We start from the raw sequence: 20,871 nt of genomic DNA on the forward strand, positions 1-20,871 counted from the left end.
CACGAAGGCATTCCTTCGCTTAGGCAGATAGCCCTCAAGACTTTGCTACAATCAGACACACACACACTTTTTCATTTGAAATAACGATTAGAAAGTACTCCACGAAGGCGTTCTTCCCCTTGGGCAAATATTCCTCGAGTGCTTTATTATTGTATAATAATTCAATTCAGTTCCGTTTAAATAACATACAAATTATTGCGCATTACTGAATTCTAAGCTTAAATGTTTCACGTTGTTAAAATGAATTGTAATTTATTATATTTTTTCAAACGAAGGGAAATTAAAATATTTCTTTCAAAACAAATTTAATATCTTCTGAATTATCTTTTACAGATTAGTGTGAATGCTTGGTAGATGAGTAATTTACAGACTAAGAAACACCACAGCTATTCTCTTTCCTAAAGATCTATCAAATCAATTTACGAGTTCTATGCCTTCAGATTTAATTCTCGTTTAGAAATTTTAAAGAATTCTTAACCTGCACTTTATCACCAATGTGAGAATATTTTGTAAATTTTGATATGAAAAATACGATAAATATTGATTTACTCATTATTTCAAGTAAAAATATTCATCCATTCCATTTCCTCTCCCCATAAGTGAAGAAGAAAATTTCGATAATTTAAGGGAAAAAAATTAACTGGAATATTTGCCGCTTAATGTTTAAGCAACCAGAATGAAACTTTGTGTTCTTTGTTGAAACACAACAAAACTCGTTGAATTGGGATTGCAAAGGGAGTTAGCTTTGTCGCATAAAACATGTCCCTTTTTTCTTTGACCTTGAATTCATTCAAAGATCCCTAAGAAACGGGAAATCTCTCTTTTCTAAATGTGGTGTCATAAATTCTTTGCATTTCCTGGACGAGGACACCATTTCGTCACCATCGAGATAGATGGTGACGACCATTTCGACATGTGGGTGGGGCAAAGTCTTTTCATGCCACGACTGCTCAACTTACGTCAATGATTTTGTGTCCTTAAGAAAGGAAAGCATACATTCTAAGTTAGCAATTGATACTTACGAATGATTTCCCCCTCCAGATTATTAGTCTAAAAAAGAGAAAAAAATCAATCCGCCTTTAACTTTGCCATTTTGGAATGTTTCGTACTTCTAAAACCAAAATTTTCCGGTCCCTATACCCTGCTTTCTGGTGCGACTGCACCGTCGTTTTTTAAATTGTGAGAACCATACATTCAAGCATTCTAGGTAGCGTTGTTTCGTCATAGTGCGAGAAACATACATACATTTATGCAGATTCTTCCTTATTTAATTTTTTAAAAAATAGTACAGGGTGAAATTATTTGGTGTCAACAATTTGAAAAGTGGTACGCCGTTTATAGTGAACCAACGCAATACATGTTATATTAAATTGTAAAAATCATTCCCATTAATAAATTCAATTTCAAGCTTAATATTAGTCCTGATTTTTGGACTTGAGTTTAATGGAAGTGCTAGTAACAGATTCAATATATGAACAAAATTAAACGCTTCGGAATGACATATTATGAAAATTGCGAAATGCAAATAATATACCACTTTTCCTCTTAATTTGCAAAGGTCATTCGAAATATTAAGTACCAGAATCCTGTTTAGTTACTTCTTTATTTATACTTAGAAAATATGTCTATTAATTATTCGATCATAATAACAAAGTATATAGAAATAAATTAATATACAAAATAATTACATTATAATAAATAGTTACAATTAATTTTCACTTCCCCCCTGTTGAATTGAGATTGCAGAGGGAGAAACCTTTCCTTCAGGGGGTCGCCTTTAAAAATTTTCCGGTAAGAAACTAAGAAATACAAAGGAACTTTTCCTATTTTCTGCTGACTCCTATGCCTGAACTGAGGTAGGTCACGATGTTACTATTTGATAGTCGAATGATAGAATATTAACTTTTGCAAACACTGAATTTAACTGTTTCATGTGCTTCCAAGGGCCCCTTTTCTGCGTCTTATACGGAACTGCGTCACTGCACCATATAGGAAGGGTGTGCGGAAAAAATGTCACCCGGAAAAAAGGGAAACGGAAAGAATGTCCCCGGAAAATAAGAAACGGAAAAAATGTCAATTGGAAAATAAGGAACGGAAAAAAAAGGAACTCTAAAATCTCGCCAAATAATGTCGCCGATTGGAGATGGGGAAATCTGCCAAACGGGTAGGGTTATAGCGGGCTCTCTTGAGGGAGGTTTAGGAAGAGGGCCCTTAAAAACTTAAAAGAAGACGAATTCTATTATATTAAAATAAGAATTCATAGTAGTACAAACTCTAAAAATAAAAATGAAAAACGAAAGGAAAAAAGATACTTTTAAGTTTAAACATGTAAATGTAGTTCAGCAGGACATTTAAGGGCCCCCTTAACCTTCGGGCCCCTATGCGACGGCATTCCTTGCATACCCTTATTTACGCCACTGAAATTAGGACTAATATTTTGAAATGACAACTTTTGATGATCCTGATAAACTTAATTCAGAAAATACTGAAAAATTATTTCAGTGATACGAATTATTGTTATAGTATTAAGTGATTAAAAAATATTTCAGAGTATACTGTAAATGCTTCTCCATATAAAATAGCGTTTAATACGTTAAAGCATTAAAATTAGTGATTAGCTTATGGAAAATTTCTTTATGCATACGTACAACAACGAACAAAAAATTTCAGTAAAGAACAAAGAAAATGCGCGAAGATCCCAAAATCACGACAAATTGGCGACGTTTGAGTTGCTCTTCATTACCAGGACTTAGAAGAGAAGGGCTAGCTCATAGAGCTTTTCCCCCTGAAGCAGAAAGTGAGAAGTGATGACGTAGCCATGATGACACTGAGCGCGCCAATATAATTCACAGCTTGGAAATTAACGTTTTCGAACCAGCGTTTAAAATGAGCTGTGTGTGAAAGATAGCTATAATTTGGGAGAGGCAATGTTACTTCTTTATGCATTTTAGACTGAACCATTAAAAAATTTAATAATGCTTACTCAATTTTAAAATAATAGATAAAATGTGCTACTCTTTTAACATAAAGTTCCGTGGTTATTTTTATTTTTATTTGCAGGTTTTTTTTTATTTAATGCACGTTTATTTCTAATCATTTCTTTATTTGCATGCTAACTGAGAGAATTTTTATACTGCTTCTAAGGTAACTATAATAGCAGCTATTTAAATTTACTCAAAAAACAACTTTACATCGACATAGGTTTAAACATATATGACATATATGGCAACATTTCTGCTAACCCACGTTTGATTTTTTGCCTAATTGTAAATTTTACATTGTTATAATTCTCTTCCGATTCAATATAATAGATATTTTTTAAATAATTTTGTAATTTATACTTATATCTATATTACAATTAAATAAATGTATATAAGATTGTTCCCTTAATTTTGACAAAATAGCTTTATTCAGAGTACCTAAAACAGTTATTTAATTTTTCAAAAGTGTGAATAAAGGAAGCAGGTTTTTTTATGCCAATTACTTTGATGTCTTATACTATTATATTTTATCTAGAATGCTAATCTAGTACAAAATCTAATCAATAATTAGTTACAAAGGATACAATAAGAATAACTTTAACAAGTACTTAACAAAATTAGTTTGTTAAATACTTGTTATTCTTGTTGGTACTATTTTGGTGCTATTCATAATACCGAAGATATTATCGATTTACTCATAGAAGTCAGATGCTTTCTGATTTCTTGTGGGGTAGAGTATACCTTTTGCGGTACTTTTTGAAAATAATGTTTTCTCTGGAGCGACTTTTTGTCTTTCATTTCCCTTGACCATTAAATAATTTGGTTTTAGTTTGTGACACAATTTGATTTCTTCTCAATCTCTATTTAAAACCTCTCTAATCATATCAAAATTTAAAACAGTTACATCTTCTAAAACAAATCCTCTATCTAAAACGCGGTTTCTCATTAATTTGAGGCAGAGCGCGAAATGAGACCTCTGATTAAAACAAACTGCACATTTTGAAAAGAACCAACTTAGTCCAGTTTAGAGTCATAACAGAGTTTTCAATCTATATGCATTTCGTCGAAACTGAGAACGCATATTTTTTCTACAGAATACAACTATTCGCCTTTTTCCTTCTTTAGAGTAAGAACATTACTTTGAATTCTTGGACTACACTAAAATTTAGAAAACACTAAAAATTAAAATAAACACCATTTCTTTAATTTGATAATACTGGTAAAGATATTCCAATTTTTTTCTTAATTTTTTTTCTTTCCGAAAATCATAGCTTTAAGATGACAGAGCTCTTATGACAATGCAACGTGAAATATTTTCACTAGTCCACCTGATTTTTTTCTTCTTTTTCAGTAATGCATTAATCTGCGTCTTTATAAAAATAGGCTTCAGACATTTTCCCAAATTCTCCGATTTGTTCTCCCCCTCCCCCAAATTTCGCTATTTGAGATTTTAATTTCTGATACCAATTTCTGTCTAGATGTCGTCCACCTTCTTTGTCGCTGAACAAACATTCTAAAATTTTTCTTTTCTCTATTTTTCAATACTTTAATACAATTTAATACAATTTTCTAAGGATATTATTTTGTTCTTCAAATTATCAATGCATTCTTGTTTATCCTTAAACATTCAGGATGATCTACATTTTCATTTGTGAGTTTTATTTCAAAATCATTAAAATTTGATTTATTACTGTCATCATCAATTTCGATTTATTATTGTCATTATAATTTACTTTCGGCACAGCATTCCATTTCAACACTTTTTTTTGTGGCTATCCAAACAAGCGATTTTTCATATCATCTTCATAAACACTGCATAGAAAATGTTCGCTGCAGATTTTTCCGCTCTTCACATTAATAGAATCTTCTCTTTGACATTTGTGTATCCATTCTTTCGTCAAAAGCAAACTCTCATTTGGATCCTTTGGTCCCATGAAATAAAATATCTCATCCTTTCATACTTCTGTAAGTGCTACGGCATGTTACTGCAGCGCAAAAAGCCATATTATGTAAACGATATTTTACAATAAAGAATTTAAAATAAAAACTGACTAAAATTACATATATATAAATTATTTTAAATATATACATTATTAGAAAACAGATATATATATTATTAAAATTAATTTGGGATATGTAACCTCTAGAAAATCGTCTCGCAGCTCAATGAAACTACTGTTTTAACCGCGGGAAATCAGGACAGGTGGCATCACAGTGACGTCAGATTATTGCCTGTTACGTCCCCCCCATTAGGCTCGCGTCGGCGAGGAGTCGAACAAAGAAATGAGCTAGCCCTTCTATTTATCCCTGTTCATTACTATGACAAACATAAAGTTCTTCTAGTAACCCGGAGCCAAAACTCTTCACCTGAACGTCATGCGTGATTGACATTCATTATAACCAATGAGAGGGGGCCATTTAGTAGGAGGAGCGAGAAGAGGTCCGGTTAATAACGTGTCCCCTCATTCTAACCTCCTTGATCTGTCTGATGACAAATAATTGCGCAGAAATGAGTGGTGGATGTTTGTACACGGAAAATTTCGCAACGGCACATATTCCTTCTCTTTAGGCTTTGGGTGTTTCCTGGCATTGTTATATTTGCTATCTACAACACCGTTTTGGATAAAAACAAGGAGGTTAGAATATTCTAACCTCCTTGGACACGGAGTATAATGAAGAAGGTGAAACTGCCTAGTAGAAAAACGGTCCTAAAATGTCGCGTTCACTAGATGGCGCTGTTGTTCCATCTTAGTAGTTCCAAATGTAAACATTTATTGAGTAGCCAGGCGGCGAAGCTTACTACCGAATGAAAAATGTTTATGTTTTTAATGTCATGGATTGCGTTATTATCAACGTTATAATATTCTGCTCACTAATGATTGTATTTTATTCCTCAAATTATAAAATTAATTTACAGCTTTCATGCTATAAGGCTTGTAGTACTTTTTATGAATGATTAATTTGATGATTATTTTTCAGTCCCTCCCCCTCAGAAAAATAATCATATTACTAATAATAATACTTGCTGTATATATGTTAAATTTAATTAGAATAGTTTCTTCGCGTCTCTCATTTTGTAAAATGCTTAGATACACAGCTTGATATAATCTGTGGCGAAATTTTAATGAAGCTTATAGAATTTTTTGCTTCAGTCAGTAAATTTTCTGTACTATCATAATAAGTTATTCTTTTTTATGACTCAGTTAATTTTTTATGTCAGTTTTGATTTTGATATTTTTATCGTTTTCTGTTAAAAATTTCCATATCTTTGTTATTTGAGAAGTATGTTTCAAATTGATTTTAAAAGATTTTAAAATAGAATTCGGATTTGAATTCAGTTGGTTATGCTGAACTATATTATTCATAATTAAATATAAAGAGTAAAAAATATTGACTAATTCAATCTATCTTTAATTTTGTCCTGCTTGAACTAACTTCTAACCAATAAATGCAGTATTTTAACTAAAAATATAATGCAGATCTTTTTTATTTTAAAAGTACATGTCCACTTTTCTTTCCAAAGGAGGAAAATTCCATCCCATTCAATAGCCTAAAAGATGAATTTCTTATGTTCAGAAAAATTTTATCACAGTTATAATGATATGATATTTTCTCGCTGTTAAGTTTCAAATTGGTACATGTAGCTTTTTTGAAAGAAAAAAAAAAAAAAAATTCCATGTGTTATGTTTTACTGGAAAAGATCCCCTATTTTTTATTTTCATTTGTTGAACTGATCATTTACTAATAGAGTCTAATTACATTTGTTGCAAAACTACCAGTTTAATATCAGAATACCTAATGTATGCTTGCTGCAGTATTTAAAGAACATCATTAACTATATAAAACTAAAGTCTGTTTTCTCTTGCAGTAATTATTTACTTTTTTATTCTCAATTTAATATCTCTTTTTCAACGATTAAAGACTCGCAATGAAAGAAACAAGTTCAATTAAATAACAAAAATTTAATAAAAATGTAACAGTAATTATATAAATAATCCCGAAACAATCTTAGCAGTATTGTTTTCTATTGTTACACACAAGGGTGAGCTATAGGAAGTGTGTGTAGTGTTAAGAGAATACTTCAGTAGTACAGTGGCTTACACAAGGTAGGATCATGGTATTTGCCATGTCATGGTGAGCTGTCCAATGAGCTGTGTAAAAGGAAAAAAAAAGTCCTGGATACATTTTCAAAGATCGTTTATTTATCGATTCTCGTCAGACTTTGCTCCATATTGATTGCATGAAATCCGCCACAGTAGAATCCCTCCTGGCACGTAAAAAAATTGTATTTCTCTGCACTGAGTGTAGTTTCACAGCCTTCGTTAACAACATTCAATATTTCTCATATGGTAAGGGTAGACAAAAAGCCAAACATACTCCAGAAAGAAAAGTATAAGGGCTGTCTCTCAAATTCAGAAAATAATGGCAGCTGTTATCACTTTTTTTTTGGTACACAAAACATCTACAGTACTAATACCATAATGTAGTAAGGCTTATTCCACTAACTGCAAAAGAGGGCGAAGAAATGCCAACCACGAAAAAGCCAACTACGACATATTTTGAAACAAGAAGAGTACACACAGCAGAAATCCAGAGGGAAGCGAAAAAACAATGAATAGACTAAGAGATTCACTAATTCCCACTATTTATAAGCTAGCACAGTTACACATTTCAACCAATGAAAATATCAAGGATCAAGAAATTTTAATTTATGGAGCACTTAGCACGAAGCCTTTATCTCCACATCATCAAAGATTAAAAATTTATCGTCATCAAAAGAGGGGTTCAGCTAATAGGATAAAAACTTGGAAAGCCAAAACAAAAAGCTTTAAACGAATAAAGTCTTCCCATGAGAAAAGAGGTAAAAACACTTAAGAAGGACTTTTTAATTAAATTTTGCATCAATACATTAAGGACCAGAATGAATTTAGAAAGGGCACTCATATCATAATTTAGAATAGCGAAATAAAAAAAAGGAATTCTTGATAAAATTAAAAGTACAGACAATGCAGAAGATAAGAAACAAAATGAAAATATTCCACCGCGAGAACAACCAATCGTAATATTTCTTTCACTTTGCAGACAAACTGAACTGAAATTAGTTGTCTGATGACATAGCTTGGTCATGTTATAACAAACCTGTTGGCAAAAATATTGTCGGCAGATGAAATCCCTTATCTGGTTCTAGATGGCTGTAATAATTCCAAGGACATAAATTTAATGTGACCTCATCAGATATTCACCCCTTTTTGAGGGAAGGAGGAAAAATTAATTATGTGCATAATAAAAATTCCTGTATCATGGTGCCAGCCTCATATAAAATCATGACAATCGCTATGGAGCTAACAGTCTGAAATACATATTACATAGATTACATTTTAAATAAAAAGAATTTTTCATTTAGGTATCACCAAAACCATGCCATCTACACAAAAACAAAATTTTTAACATTAAAACATAGAACCACTTATTTAAATATTCCATAATTCAATACAAGCAACTTTTTATGCAAAATACATATAAGTACATGATATAAATATGGTACATAAAATTTTCGAATATACCATATTGCAAGTACACAGTACAGAATTGTAAATGAAGTATTTTTATGATAAAGCAAAATGCAATTTTTATACATCCCCAGTTACACTTAATTACATAAATCACATACAGGATGAAAAAACAATACAAACCATTATAATCACATCATACCAGGAAATTTTGAAATCAAACACTTATGCACTTATATATTAGGCACAATGTCGTTGAATCTCGAAATGATATTTAAGGGTGATCAAGCCTTAAACTCTAATGATTATGCTCACACAATCAAGAAATCAACAAAAGACACATAAAATTAAATTTCGAACAATTTAACATATTGCATAACTTGTAATAATGTTCTATGATAGTACAAGAAATAAGTGGAAAAAAAAAAAGAATTAAGTGTACTGAAGTGTGGGAGAATCTTTTAGGAGTCAAACAAAGGCAACTGATGTGAATTCTATAAATGGCTGAGAAAAAATCATTGTCAAGTGAACAAATAACATAATTTACATCATTTACTTTAGAAGAAAAAGTTTTCGAAAACCTATGCTGGAATGTAACCTTAGATTTCACATACACTATATCATTAACATTGAATGATCTTAATATGGCATTTTTCAAGTATTCAGTTCTATTTGCTTTATTCCAGCATCTCATAGGCATGCTCATAACTTAGTTTTAATTGTGTTAAAAGATCACACAAATAATGTGATTTTTCCACCTGAATGGCCTTGGATCAGGATTAAACATATTAAAAGGTAATGATAATTTTCTTCGAAAATGCAGAATATTAGAAGAATAACCAGTTGAAGGATGAACAGTACCATTATAAATATTTTTATGGATAAGCAATGCATTTTCAAATGGAATACCTTTTTCATGAAGTATAAGCAAAGAGCTCTTGATGCAGGTATTAACATGTTCATTTTGTTCATTATACTCAGGTCTCTGAGGAATACAGTGAGATAATTTAATATCCAAGCATTTGGTAATCGATTCAAACACCAGTGAAGGATATTATGTCTAAATCAAGATCATTTCTGGTCTTCCAGGTACATATATTGTAATAAATGTGCTGTAATAGTTTTACCAGTGAGATTTTTTAAAACACAAAAGATGTTTAGAAAAATTATCTAGAATAATGAGATCATGTCCACAATTTCGTACAGGACAACCAATATACACAGAAAAAAGTCATTTGGATATTTAGGTATTCTGATAGCTTTAAATGGAGCCTGTTTAGGAGTGAAAGATTTGTATTTGTTACGTAAATGATACGGGAGAACAAAATTCTTTGTGTCATTATACATACCCTTCTAAAAGAATCTTTCAATAAGATTTCGTACGTTTTCTGAACTCCAAGATGGGATATATGAGACATTTCTCATTTTCACAGGATTTCAGTACTAGTAGGACAACAACTAATTCAGCATTAGGCTCTAGTGTAGAATTGGGTGCCCCTTCGATAGGCGACATTTTTTTTTTTTTAAGTTTGGCGATGAAACCTCTCTTCTGGTTACCACGATAGTTTTAACTTTGTTTTAGCTTCCCGATTTTATTTAAATGAAAATAGATTGATGTGTACATGGACATATTTAAAGTAGTGCACCTTGCCTAGGTTGTGCAATTCTAGGATGTCTTTTTAAGTAAAAACAGATGGGATTTTTAAGTAAAACATGGACACAGATCTTGTGCAATTTTTTGACTTCTTATTTTGATTTTGTGTAGCGGCCATCTTGAAATTGCGCCTTACTGGCGCCGATCTTGGCGTCAAAAAAGAATCACCAATAAACAAGGGGCACCCAATTGTAAACTTTTACCCAGCATTATTTCATTTATTCAAAACAAACATATGAAGCTTATTGAATCATTTATGAAGAAATTATGTACATTTGCTGAATTAAGCAAGGCAGGATTTTTCAAAATGTTGGTAATTTCTGAAGTACATGGATCAGAAATTTGCTGAGCAAGATTGCTGATTCACCTGGATCTAAAGTGAATTTGTGTTTCAAACAAGCATTGCAATCTAATGATATAGTATAACAATTAGCATTTGCATAACATTAGCCATATTAATTAAAGGTACATAAAAATTATTAAAATCAGCTATTGCATCTTTAGTACATATTAACACTTCATGATTGGATAAAAACAAACAGAACAGCAAGACAAACAATATACACTGGCTGAAAAATTAAAATTGGACCAGTTAGCACCCAATTATTTAGACATAGGAACAAAATACCATTATTAAATCAAAATAATGAGGAAGCAAGAAATATTATCTATAAAATAATATACAATTAATATCATTGCTTACAAGGTATTACACACACTGACCAATGAACTAGAAATGCAAGATCAATATTTTATTGGATCACAGTGCATATTACCCTACGAGGAATTTGACAGATGCATATTACCCTACGAGGAGAAAATTTTTAATAGCGATTTAATCAATGGATCTTGGCCATTACACTTAACTTCATGTCGAAACAGGTATTCTGTAGGTGATTAGCTAATTCTACTTTTCAAGACCACAATATTGTACTCATAATTTCAGAGGCAGCAGAATTTTATAGACTAAGTGCATCAGTTGCAACTTAACTAAATTTGCGAGATAATTAACAATCTTATGCACATAATACCCATGCCTGCCTATGGAATATGCCTGCCATTTGTCAGTCATAATAATTGGTTCCTCTGCCATGTGCTTCTTAACCAGACAGTTGTTGGTTCCTTTCCTAAGGCATGAAACCAATGACAATGAAATATGCCTAATCCATTTCCATTGAGACGTAATTTCATGTTATGTCTCTCAGAACACACATTCACACTTTTCACAGGCACATTTCTTGCAGCAGGTGCTTTTCTTTAACGTGACGGTTTGGATAAATATGAAGGCAGATTTGGAAAGATTGAGGGTATTGCTCCTTCTTGGAGTCTAGGGCGGCCCATTTCCAACTTGAATATTGTCCCATCGAACAATTTCGTCTTGTAAAATTGTTTTATATCACTTTCTGCGAAATGATGCTCGCATACAACATCCTTCTCTGAAAGTATTCGGTCGGCCCGAGGAATTGCATGTCTCCATTTGTCTAGCAGCACAGGATCCTGTAAAATATATTTCAGCAAGTATGTATAAATATCAGAATTCAGTTACATACAAAATTAAAATACTCTTGTTGTATGCAATTTTTTTAACGTGACTTTGATGCAAATTTAATATTTAATGATTAAAATTTAATTTGAAAATAGTAATGGCAAATTAAAATTTAATTGCAGCACTAACGCTTGAATAGTTTTACACATTCAAATTTAAAATCCTTGTGCATAATGGTTCTCACTGTGCAGTGTATCAAGATTTAAATCTTAATTTTTAACAGCCATTCAATTATGTGATTAGGTGGCATGATTTTATAATATTCATAACTTATTTAATATGCTGAATTTATCTCATGGAAAATCAATTTTTCATTACACTTATCAGCTGTTATGTTTTCACTCAACCATGCAAGTGAAGTTAATTTTAAGCAGCACAGTGTTCATTATAAAAACCTACTTCAAACGGAAAAGAAGGGGAAATGAGTTAATCTTCTTTTCTGTAAATGAAATAAAGAGGCAAATATTCCATCATTCTTGCATAATTACAGAAATTTATTTAACTTTAAAATCTCAGGATTGCCTGCTTTCATGCACGAAATGCAAATGCACATAAGTTATGTGAAATATTTAACTAATTTCCAATTTAAAGTTCTGTGAAATATTTAACTATTTTCCAGTCTATTACTTTTTAAATACCCTCTTATTTACTAGCAATCCAGACGTTCTGTAAAGTTATATAAATTCGTCTGACTGTGATCAGGCATGATATAAATGTTGCTCACCTTTGGAGCTCTAAATATACTTCGGTTCTTGATTCTCAAGCTTTTATTCTTTTGCCTAACAGATGTATAACCACTGTTGCATCCGGGGACGAAGCAGGTTGCATTACAAGAATTACTCATAATGGAAATTGATATCAAATCAATATTTTCTGTATTGCTGCCTATGGCAAATCCTACGAAAAGTAGAACAGCTAACGATTGCAGCGCCCTCTATAAATAATGCGACAAAAGTGGACCATTTTTGGGAAAAGTTGTAATACCAGTTTCCCCTCCTTGTTTATACTCCGTGTCCTTGGATAAAAAAACCCATACACGATAAATCGAAGTCTTTTAACCCGAAGAGTCTCCTTGAATGTTCTGAAATATAATAATGAAGATAGACGCGATAAGAAGTTGGACTAAATTGCAAAGACCGTTTAAGGTCTTACGGTTGCGTCTAGAGGATCCCAATCGACTGTCCTGTAGATAAAATTTGTGAAGAGCTTGAAAATATTGGGTATAAAGTGAGAAAAGTTTTCCGCATGCACAGAATTAACTTCCTTTTTTCTCTCCTCTGAACCCGTTTTCTATCTGCCTTTCCTTCACACCTAAGATTGATATTTCGCCCATCGGTGCAAAAAGACTTAGCGGGTGCAAAACAAGACATCTATCTACTTTGTCTGTCTCATTCTCACCTCCTTAAACTGTCTGATAACAAATAATTGAGTGGTGGATGTTTGTACGCGGAAAATTTCGCAACGGCACATATTCCTTCTCTTTAGGCTTTGGGTGTTTCCTGGCATTGTTGTAGTTTTAAAATGCTTTCATCTCTTTTATATGTGATTTGGAGCAATGAATGAACAAACTAAGCATTATGAGAGCTAAGGTGAGAGAAATCATATTAGTTCGAAATAAACAAGCTTATTTTTCCTGACAATAATGCAATGTGCATGTCGCATCAGATGTGTCTACTATTTAAATTTGTATTAGTGTTTTATATTATATGTGCATGCACCAACTACTTTGCTTAATCTAAACATCCCAGGTTCAGTCGAAAGGTCTAACATCTCCCAGGATGCCATGAATTAGTGATGAATTCTCGATTATGTTTCCAAAGTGTTCCTGTCATTTTTCGAATATATTTATGTACATTTTGTATTGGAAATTTTCATGTGGAAAATGAAACTTCTTAAATGAGCTTATGCCTACTCACCCAACAGAAAAACCTCACGTACATGAGGTTGGTAAAAGTCATTTACACCGAAGCCTCAATAAGATCTGCATTTTCTTCTTAATGCAGGATAAAATATAATTATAATGTGAGGTTTGTAATTAATCATTTGCAGATAACTCTGAATGAAGTTCACATGCTTACTTGCACAGAAGAGAAACGTCGTTTATGCAGTGTGTAACAAGTCATTTAGACTAAAGCGCTACATAAACTATCATATACATATCGAAACAGGAAAGAAACCTCATATATGATGTATATATGTAAAGAAAGCTCATATGTGAAGTCATTTAGACAGGATGGTTCTTTAGACAAGAATCTGCATGTACGTATAGGAGAAAAAAATGTGTGTGTAAGGTATGTAAGTATTCATTTCGAAGAAAGAGCACCTTAATCATGAATATGCTTAGACATGTGGGAAAGAAACCTGATATAATGATATGTAATAAGTTATTTACTTGAAAAGCTCGTTTAAACAAATATATACTTATTCACACAGGAAAGAAACCTTATGTGTGTGAGGTATGTAACAAGTCATTTACTCAAAAAATTCATTTAAATAACAAAGTAATTCATTTAAATAAGCTTCTTCACAGAGGAGAGAAACGCCATGTGTGTGAGATATGTAAGAAGTCATTTACTCGAAAAGGAGATTTAAACAAGCATATGTTCCTTCACACAGGAGAGAGACCTCATGTGTGTGACATATGTAACAAGTCATTTGTCATTTGCTGAAAGATCTAATTTAAAGAAGCATATACTTATTCACACAGGAGAGAGACCTCATGTGTGTAACATATGTAACAAGTCATTTACTCTAAAGAGTAATTTAAAGAAGCATATACTACTTATTCACACAGGAGAGAAACCTCATGTGTGTGAGGTATGTAATAATACATTTGCTTTTAAAAGTCATTTAAACAACCATATGCTTATTCACAGAGAAGAGAAACCTCATGTGTGTGAGATATGTAAGAAGTCTTTTACTCTAAAAGGAAATTTAAAGAAGCATATGCCCTTCCACACAGGAGAGAGACCTCATGTGTGCGAGGTATGTAACATATCATTTTCTTAAAGATATATGTTAAAGAAGCATATATTTATTCACACAAGAGAAAAAACCTCATGTTTGTGAGGTATGTAATAATGCATTTGCTTTCAAAAGTCATTTAAACAACCATATGCTTATTCACAGAGAAGAGAAATGTCATGTGTGTGAGATATGTAAGAAGGCCTTTACTCTAAAAGGAAATTTAAAGAAGCATATGCCCTTCCACACGGGAGAGAGACCTCATGTGTGCGAGATATGTATCAAGTCATTTGTTCATAAATGTAGTTTAAACAACCATATGCTTCTTCACACAGGAAAGACACCTCATGTGTGTGAGGTATGTAACAAGTCGTTTGCTCAAAAAGGTGAATTAACAAGACATATGCTTATTCACACTGGAGAGAAACCTCATGTATGTGAGGTATGTAACAAGTCATTTTCTCATAAATCTACTTTAAACAGCCATATGCGTCTTCACACAGGAGAGAAACCTCATGTGTGTCGGGTATGTGACAACTCATTTGTTCAAAAAGGTCATTTAAACAACCATATGTTACTTCACAGAGGAGAGAAACCTCATGTATGTGAGATATGTAACAAGTCATTTGCTCAAAAAGGTGAATTAACAAGACATATGCTTATTCACACTGGAGAGAAACCTCATGTATGTGAGGTATGTAACAAATCATTTTCTCATAAATCTACTTTAAACAGCCATATGCTTCTTCACACAGGAGAGAAACCTCATGTGTGTCGGGTATGTGACAACTCATTTGTTCAAAAAGCTCATTTAAACAACCATATGTTACTTCACAGAGGAGAGAAACCTCATGTATGTGAGATATGTAACAAGTCATTTGCTCAAAAAGGTGAATTAACAAGACATATGCTTATTCACACTGGAGAGAAACCTCATGTATGTGAGGTATGTAACAAGTCATTTTCTCTTAAATCTACTTTAAACAGCCATATGCATCTTCACACAGGAGAGAAACCTCATGTGTGTCGGGTATGTGACAACTCATTTGTTCAAAAAGGTCATTTAAACAACCATATGTTACTTCACAGAGGAGAGAAACCTCATGTGTGTGAGATATGTAAGAAGTCCTTTACTCAAAAAGGAGATTTAAGCAAGCATATGCGCCTCCATACAGGAGAGAGACCTCATGTGTGCGAAGTATGTAACAAGTCATTTGTTCAAAAATGTAGTTTAAACAAGCATATGCTTCTTCACACAGGAGAGAAACCCCATGTGTGTGAGATATGTAGTAAGTCATTTGCTGAAAAATCTAATTTTAAAAAACATATACGTATTCACACCAAAGAGGAACTCCATAAGGTAAATGTGTAACAAATCATTTGGGCCACAGAAAAATTGAGACTCGTGTCTACACATAATAAGAAGGCTAATGTTTTTTGTGGAAAAGTTAGATTAATAAGTACCTTTGGTTATGTGTGCAGTATAGACTTGTCCATGCTATATAGAAATGTCTTTGTATGTGATGTGTTCAAATTGTCATTTCATTTAAATTCTTAATAAATCATTTATTTCTTTCCGCAAGAGAAAAACGTGATGATTGCAAGATAAGTCACAAGTCATTTTAAACTGCTGCTGATTTAAAGCAGCATTTTCTTATCCGGAGTATTTAATGAATAATGAAAGTTTAAAACGGCATATTCGAACAATCAAAAGTTATACACTGATTATAATTTTCTGAATAAGAAAATGTTAGTGATGGCTCATTCCTTCTGTTCTTGTAATGTCATGAATTGTTTGAAAGCTTGAATTGCTGAACATTTTAATTTGAATGGAAATTCCATTCACATTTTGCAATGTTATCCACTTTTCATTACATTTATCTGAAAAACTACAAAATATGAAATATATTCTTTTGTCGTATCTTTAGTGCTGAAGGATTTAAGTATTTCTCTCCTCCTCATTAGCATTTTTAATGTTGAGAATGCTTAGCATTGAGATTTTTGCAAGCTTATGTGTTCAGTATTGAATGTTTAAAACATTGACTTTGAACTGCTTTCTTTGATGCCACTATGCAGCTTGTAGTGTTTTTGAAAGAAATCAAAATTTCTTGAGGAAGTAAGTTTTTTTTGGGGGGTGGGGTGGGGTGGTATTTATGGGTTAATGCAGCATCTTTTAATACAAGTTGCCATATTTTCAGTATATGTCAAACTCTGGCAACATTGTGCATAGACATTCTTCTAGCAATCATGCTTATAATAATCCTTCAATTATAAACAAGTTGTGATATTTTTTACCTTAGTTTTAAAATATGGCCTTGCAGAATATGCAAGAAAATTTTTCCACAATTCTGCAATAAAATTTCTGCAAAAACACAGAATTTTAATGAAAATTATATAAAAAGAACAATAAAGAAATGCTTTTTTTCATTAGCTGAGTGCTGCATGAACCAAATTCTCCATTTGTTTTGGCAAAAACAGGTGTGTATTTTGGAAGGAAAAATGTGCAAAATAACAACAGAAAGATTTAAAAAAAAAAAAAAAAGTGTTTTAGTTTTTTTAATTCGTCATGTAATCCTTATTTTGTAATTTAAATTTCTATTCTCAAGTATATCTTCTTTTGATGTATTGATAATTTTACCAATTTATAATAAATATTGACAGTTTGGGAATCTTTCTGAAATTAGGTTGAAAACCACCAACTTGCACCTGATAAGTAACATTTAACTTTTCATCTATAAAAAATCAAAAAATTGTGCTAAGGTTATTGCTTTCATGTATGTATATACTTTTTTTTTTGCTCATGTGTCTGATACATTTATACTTATATATACCTGTTTATTATCTGTTCTGTAGCTTGCAGGTGCATTTTATTGAACTTGGCTCTTTTTATGTTAACAGAAAATTTAAATATACTTTTGTGCAGGGCCATACCTAGCGGGAGGTGCAGCATGTAAAAGTATGCAGGTGGCAGGATTCTGACAATAACATGACTAAATATTTTTAATTCATTGTAAGTACTTTTCATATGCAAGTACTTTTTATGCAATTTCTCCTATGTAAGTACTTAGTGAGTATGAAATAAAAAAAAATTATTATTGATTGAGCTTTCTCTTTAAATTTGACGGTGGCAATCTTAAGAAAATACGCAGGCAATCAATGGCCCTAGTTGTGTGATTAGGCATAAAAAGTTTCTCAACTTCATTAAGCTTTCAATCGATTTTTGTATCTGTCAATGCTGTAGAAAAATCCCATATGCATAACTATGTAAAAAGGCATTTGGAAAATATCTTTTTCATAAATGTAAGAAACAGTTATTTACTAAATGTGTCTTTGAGAAACATTTTGTTTTTAAATTGCCAGACGAAAACATAATTTTAAATTTTCAAGAACACACACACTGGCTTTCTATATGCATTAACACTACATGCATGTACCAAAGTAAAGTCTCATATTTATCTTATATTTCCTGCTTTGTTTAGAAAGTATTTGCATAGAACAGCATTAAGCCTAAATTTTTGAAATTCACTGAGGGAGCATAGTGGATATATATTTTTTTTATAATGCAACTTAAGAATAGGAAAGAATCTGAAAAAATTCGGCTAATCTTTGGAATATGGTAACAGGTAGTTTGGTGACATTTTGGTAAGGTGATAAAGGTTACTAGCTAGGATTTTAGCAGTATACATGGATATAGTCAAGAGTGTGCGCAATGCCATTTTTGTGCAATTCTGGGATGTTTTTTTAAGTGAAAATAGGTCGGCGTGTACATGGATGATACCGTGTATGTGCAATTTGTAAAAACGTGGCAAGCAGTGGACGATTCTGCACTTTGTCCCAATTTCGCACCTAATCTTCGTCATGATTAAGCACTTCTTTTCCATAAAAGTTCTAGCATAAGTGTAATTCGGCTAGCAGATTGTTGAGAAAAAATGTTGGAAATGTTGAGTTAAAAAAAAAAAATGTCTTTACTTCGTGAAAACAAAATGGCATCCAAACAAAAACTAGCAGGTTGCTGTAGCAGGGTTGGTCACCAAAAAATAAAAATATTTAATAATTAAAATTTAAAATTTTATTTGCTGAAGTATATTCCTTCTTTTATGTGTTTTTCGCGAACTTCCAAGAAATATTGTTTGTTTGGGAATCTTTCTAAAAAAAAATGTATGAAAACCACCACCTTCCAGCCAATGAGTGACTTTTACCTTTTGAGCTATTAAAAAAAAATTGCACGGAGTTGGTTTTGTTAATATGCAAGTACCAAAATTTGTTTAAATATCTTGTCTTTTGTATTTCATAAGTAATCAGAAATTTAATAATCATACATCATTGACTGCAAATAATATGTTTTACTATGCGATAAGCTTTTCCTACAGAAATAGCCCTGTGTTTAATACTCAAAATAGTGCATATAAGTATGTTTACAAACACATACAATGCAGATTTATTCATCTACAAATATGTAGTAGAACAAAGATGTGAACATTTTATCTCCTTCAGAGGAACACAATACAATTTATATTTATGTATGAAGTTTTATAACCAGTGGCGGCTCGTGGCTAAAATTAGTGGGGGTGCTGTTCCAAAAAAATTTAGCCTTTAAAAATTGTCTAAAAGGATTGGATTATTTAATTAATGACAAAGCACACGAGGGCTATCTGCCTAAAGGGAGGGATGACTTCGTGCAGGACTTTATAAGGGAAACTGGCTCGTATGCACGTTACACATGGGGAAAACCACGAAAACGCCCATGCAGCCAACTCTTTCGCGGGATTAGAACCTCGGACCGAACTACCAATGTTCAGCGTCTTTACTGCTCGGCCGCTGGTGGGCGCAATTGTCTAAAAGGAAACAAACATGTATAAAAAGAAAATTTATTTTGAAACTTCATGAAATCTTACAAGAAAAAAATTAAAAATTTCTCAATTACTTTAACCAAAATTGTTACAGTTCAATCTTTGTCTATTCATTTAAAAATGAAATCCATTCTTCTTGTTTTAATTTGCGCGAAAATATCAAAAATTTTCTCCTTGATCTCTGGATGACAACTGAGGAAATTTTTCTTTATTGAAAGCAATGCAAGCGCATTTAGTTTTTCCAAATTCCTAGTGCTTCTTAGAAAAATTTTCATTCTTTCCAATGTTGAAAAGCAGCGTTCTGCCTCTGATGTAGTCATGGGAACCCACAAGAGAATTTTTATCTATTTTGTAATTTCACTAAGAACATATCTAGATTATTTTCGAAGATAAATTTCAGTAGCTCAATTAATTTGCAGTATTCATGGATATCAGACACACAATAGAATAATTTTAGTTCGGTTTCAAGCTTTTCTTTGTGAATCATTGGATATGCTTCAGTGGTCATACTATTTCTTCTGTAGAATGTTCATTCCTAAAACTAGCAAAGCATTTCTTGTTTAACAATTTAGCAGCTGCTATGTGTTTAGTGGAAGAATATCTGTGCATTATATCAATACAGAGTTATAAAGTCACGTATTTCCTTAGCTTCTGCCATCAGTGAAAAATTCTCACAGTATTTTAAGTTTCTTAAATCTAAAATAGCAGTTTTGAAATATGTTACATAGTCATTAACTTTAAACACACTAATTTCTCTGGATTGCATTTAGTTGTATATTATTTCAACATGAGGCATCTGATAAAAAAGCTCTTAGGAAAACTTGAAATTATCATTATTTAGATATTTTAAAATTCCTGCATTTGACGTTGACTGAATTTCAGTAAGGCAATTTTTTAAAGGTTGAAAATTTTCATCAACTCTGTTTATGGTTCGTATGGTGAAGTTCCACCCTGTGGAGGAATACCACACGCGCAGAATAAAAAGAAATCACGTTTCCAACAACATGCCAGAATTTCGGCACTGCAAGAGTGACAGTGCTCTTTTCTCTACTCGGCTCACGTGCTGCATTTCTGTCTGCGCATGCGCAGAACAGCCAAAGACCATGTCGCTGGAACTGTGAAGCGCGCAGCTCCCCAAATAAAGAATTTCGTACCTTTTCCACAAAGTAGGGGATGGCTACTGACATTAAGATTAAGGATTATGTATTGTAAAAGTATAAAGAAAGAATTAAAGACTAAAAGGCACACTATATTAAATATTAAAAATAATAATAAGTGGAAATATGAGGTGCTGCAGTTCCACAGTGATTATTACGAGCCGCCACTGTTTATAACAGTATAAGTATTTAATTCTATTTGCAAGATA

At 32.2% G+C, this 20,871-nt stretch overlaps 2 protein-coding genes across 2 annotated transcripts; one reads left to right on the top strand and one right to left on the bottom strand.

Moving 5' to 3' along the window:
- Window positions 1–7,161: 7,161 nt before the first annotated feature.
- On the bottom strand, window positions 7,162–12,660 carry LOC146993505 (uncharacterized). The gene is made up of 2 exons (XM_085827500.1): window positions 12,416–12,660; window positions 7,162–11,642 (listed from the first exon to the last, which is right to left on the bottom strand). Exons 1-2 carry the CDS (start codon window positions 12,533–12,535, stop codon window positions 11,403–11,405), a joined length of 360 nt encoding a protein of 119 aa, XP_085683626.1. The 5' UTR covers window positions 12,536–12,660; the 3' UTR covers window positions 7,162–11,402.
- A 370-nt stretch (window positions 12,661–13,030) lies between these two features.
- On the top strand, window positions 13,031–17,754 carry LOC118180301 (uncharacterized). Its single transcript, XM_035349411.2, has one exon. The coding sequence runs from the start codon at window positions 14,807–14,809 to the stop codon at window positions 16,025–16,027; it is 1,221 nt and encodes a 406-aa protein (XP_035205302.2). The 5' UTR covers window positions 13,031–14,806; the 3' UTR covers window positions 16,028–17,754.
- The last annotated feature ends 3,117 nt before the right edge of the window (window positions 17,755–20,871 follow it).

This window comes from Stegodyphus dumicola, chromosome 12 (genome assembly GCF_044657685.1).
Source record: "Stegodyphus dumicola isolate Sdum_Otavi_A_Nest chromosome 12, ASM4465768v1".
NCBI lineage: Eukaryota > Metazoa > Arthropoda > Arachnida > Araneae > Eresidae > Stegodyphus > Stegodyphus dumicola.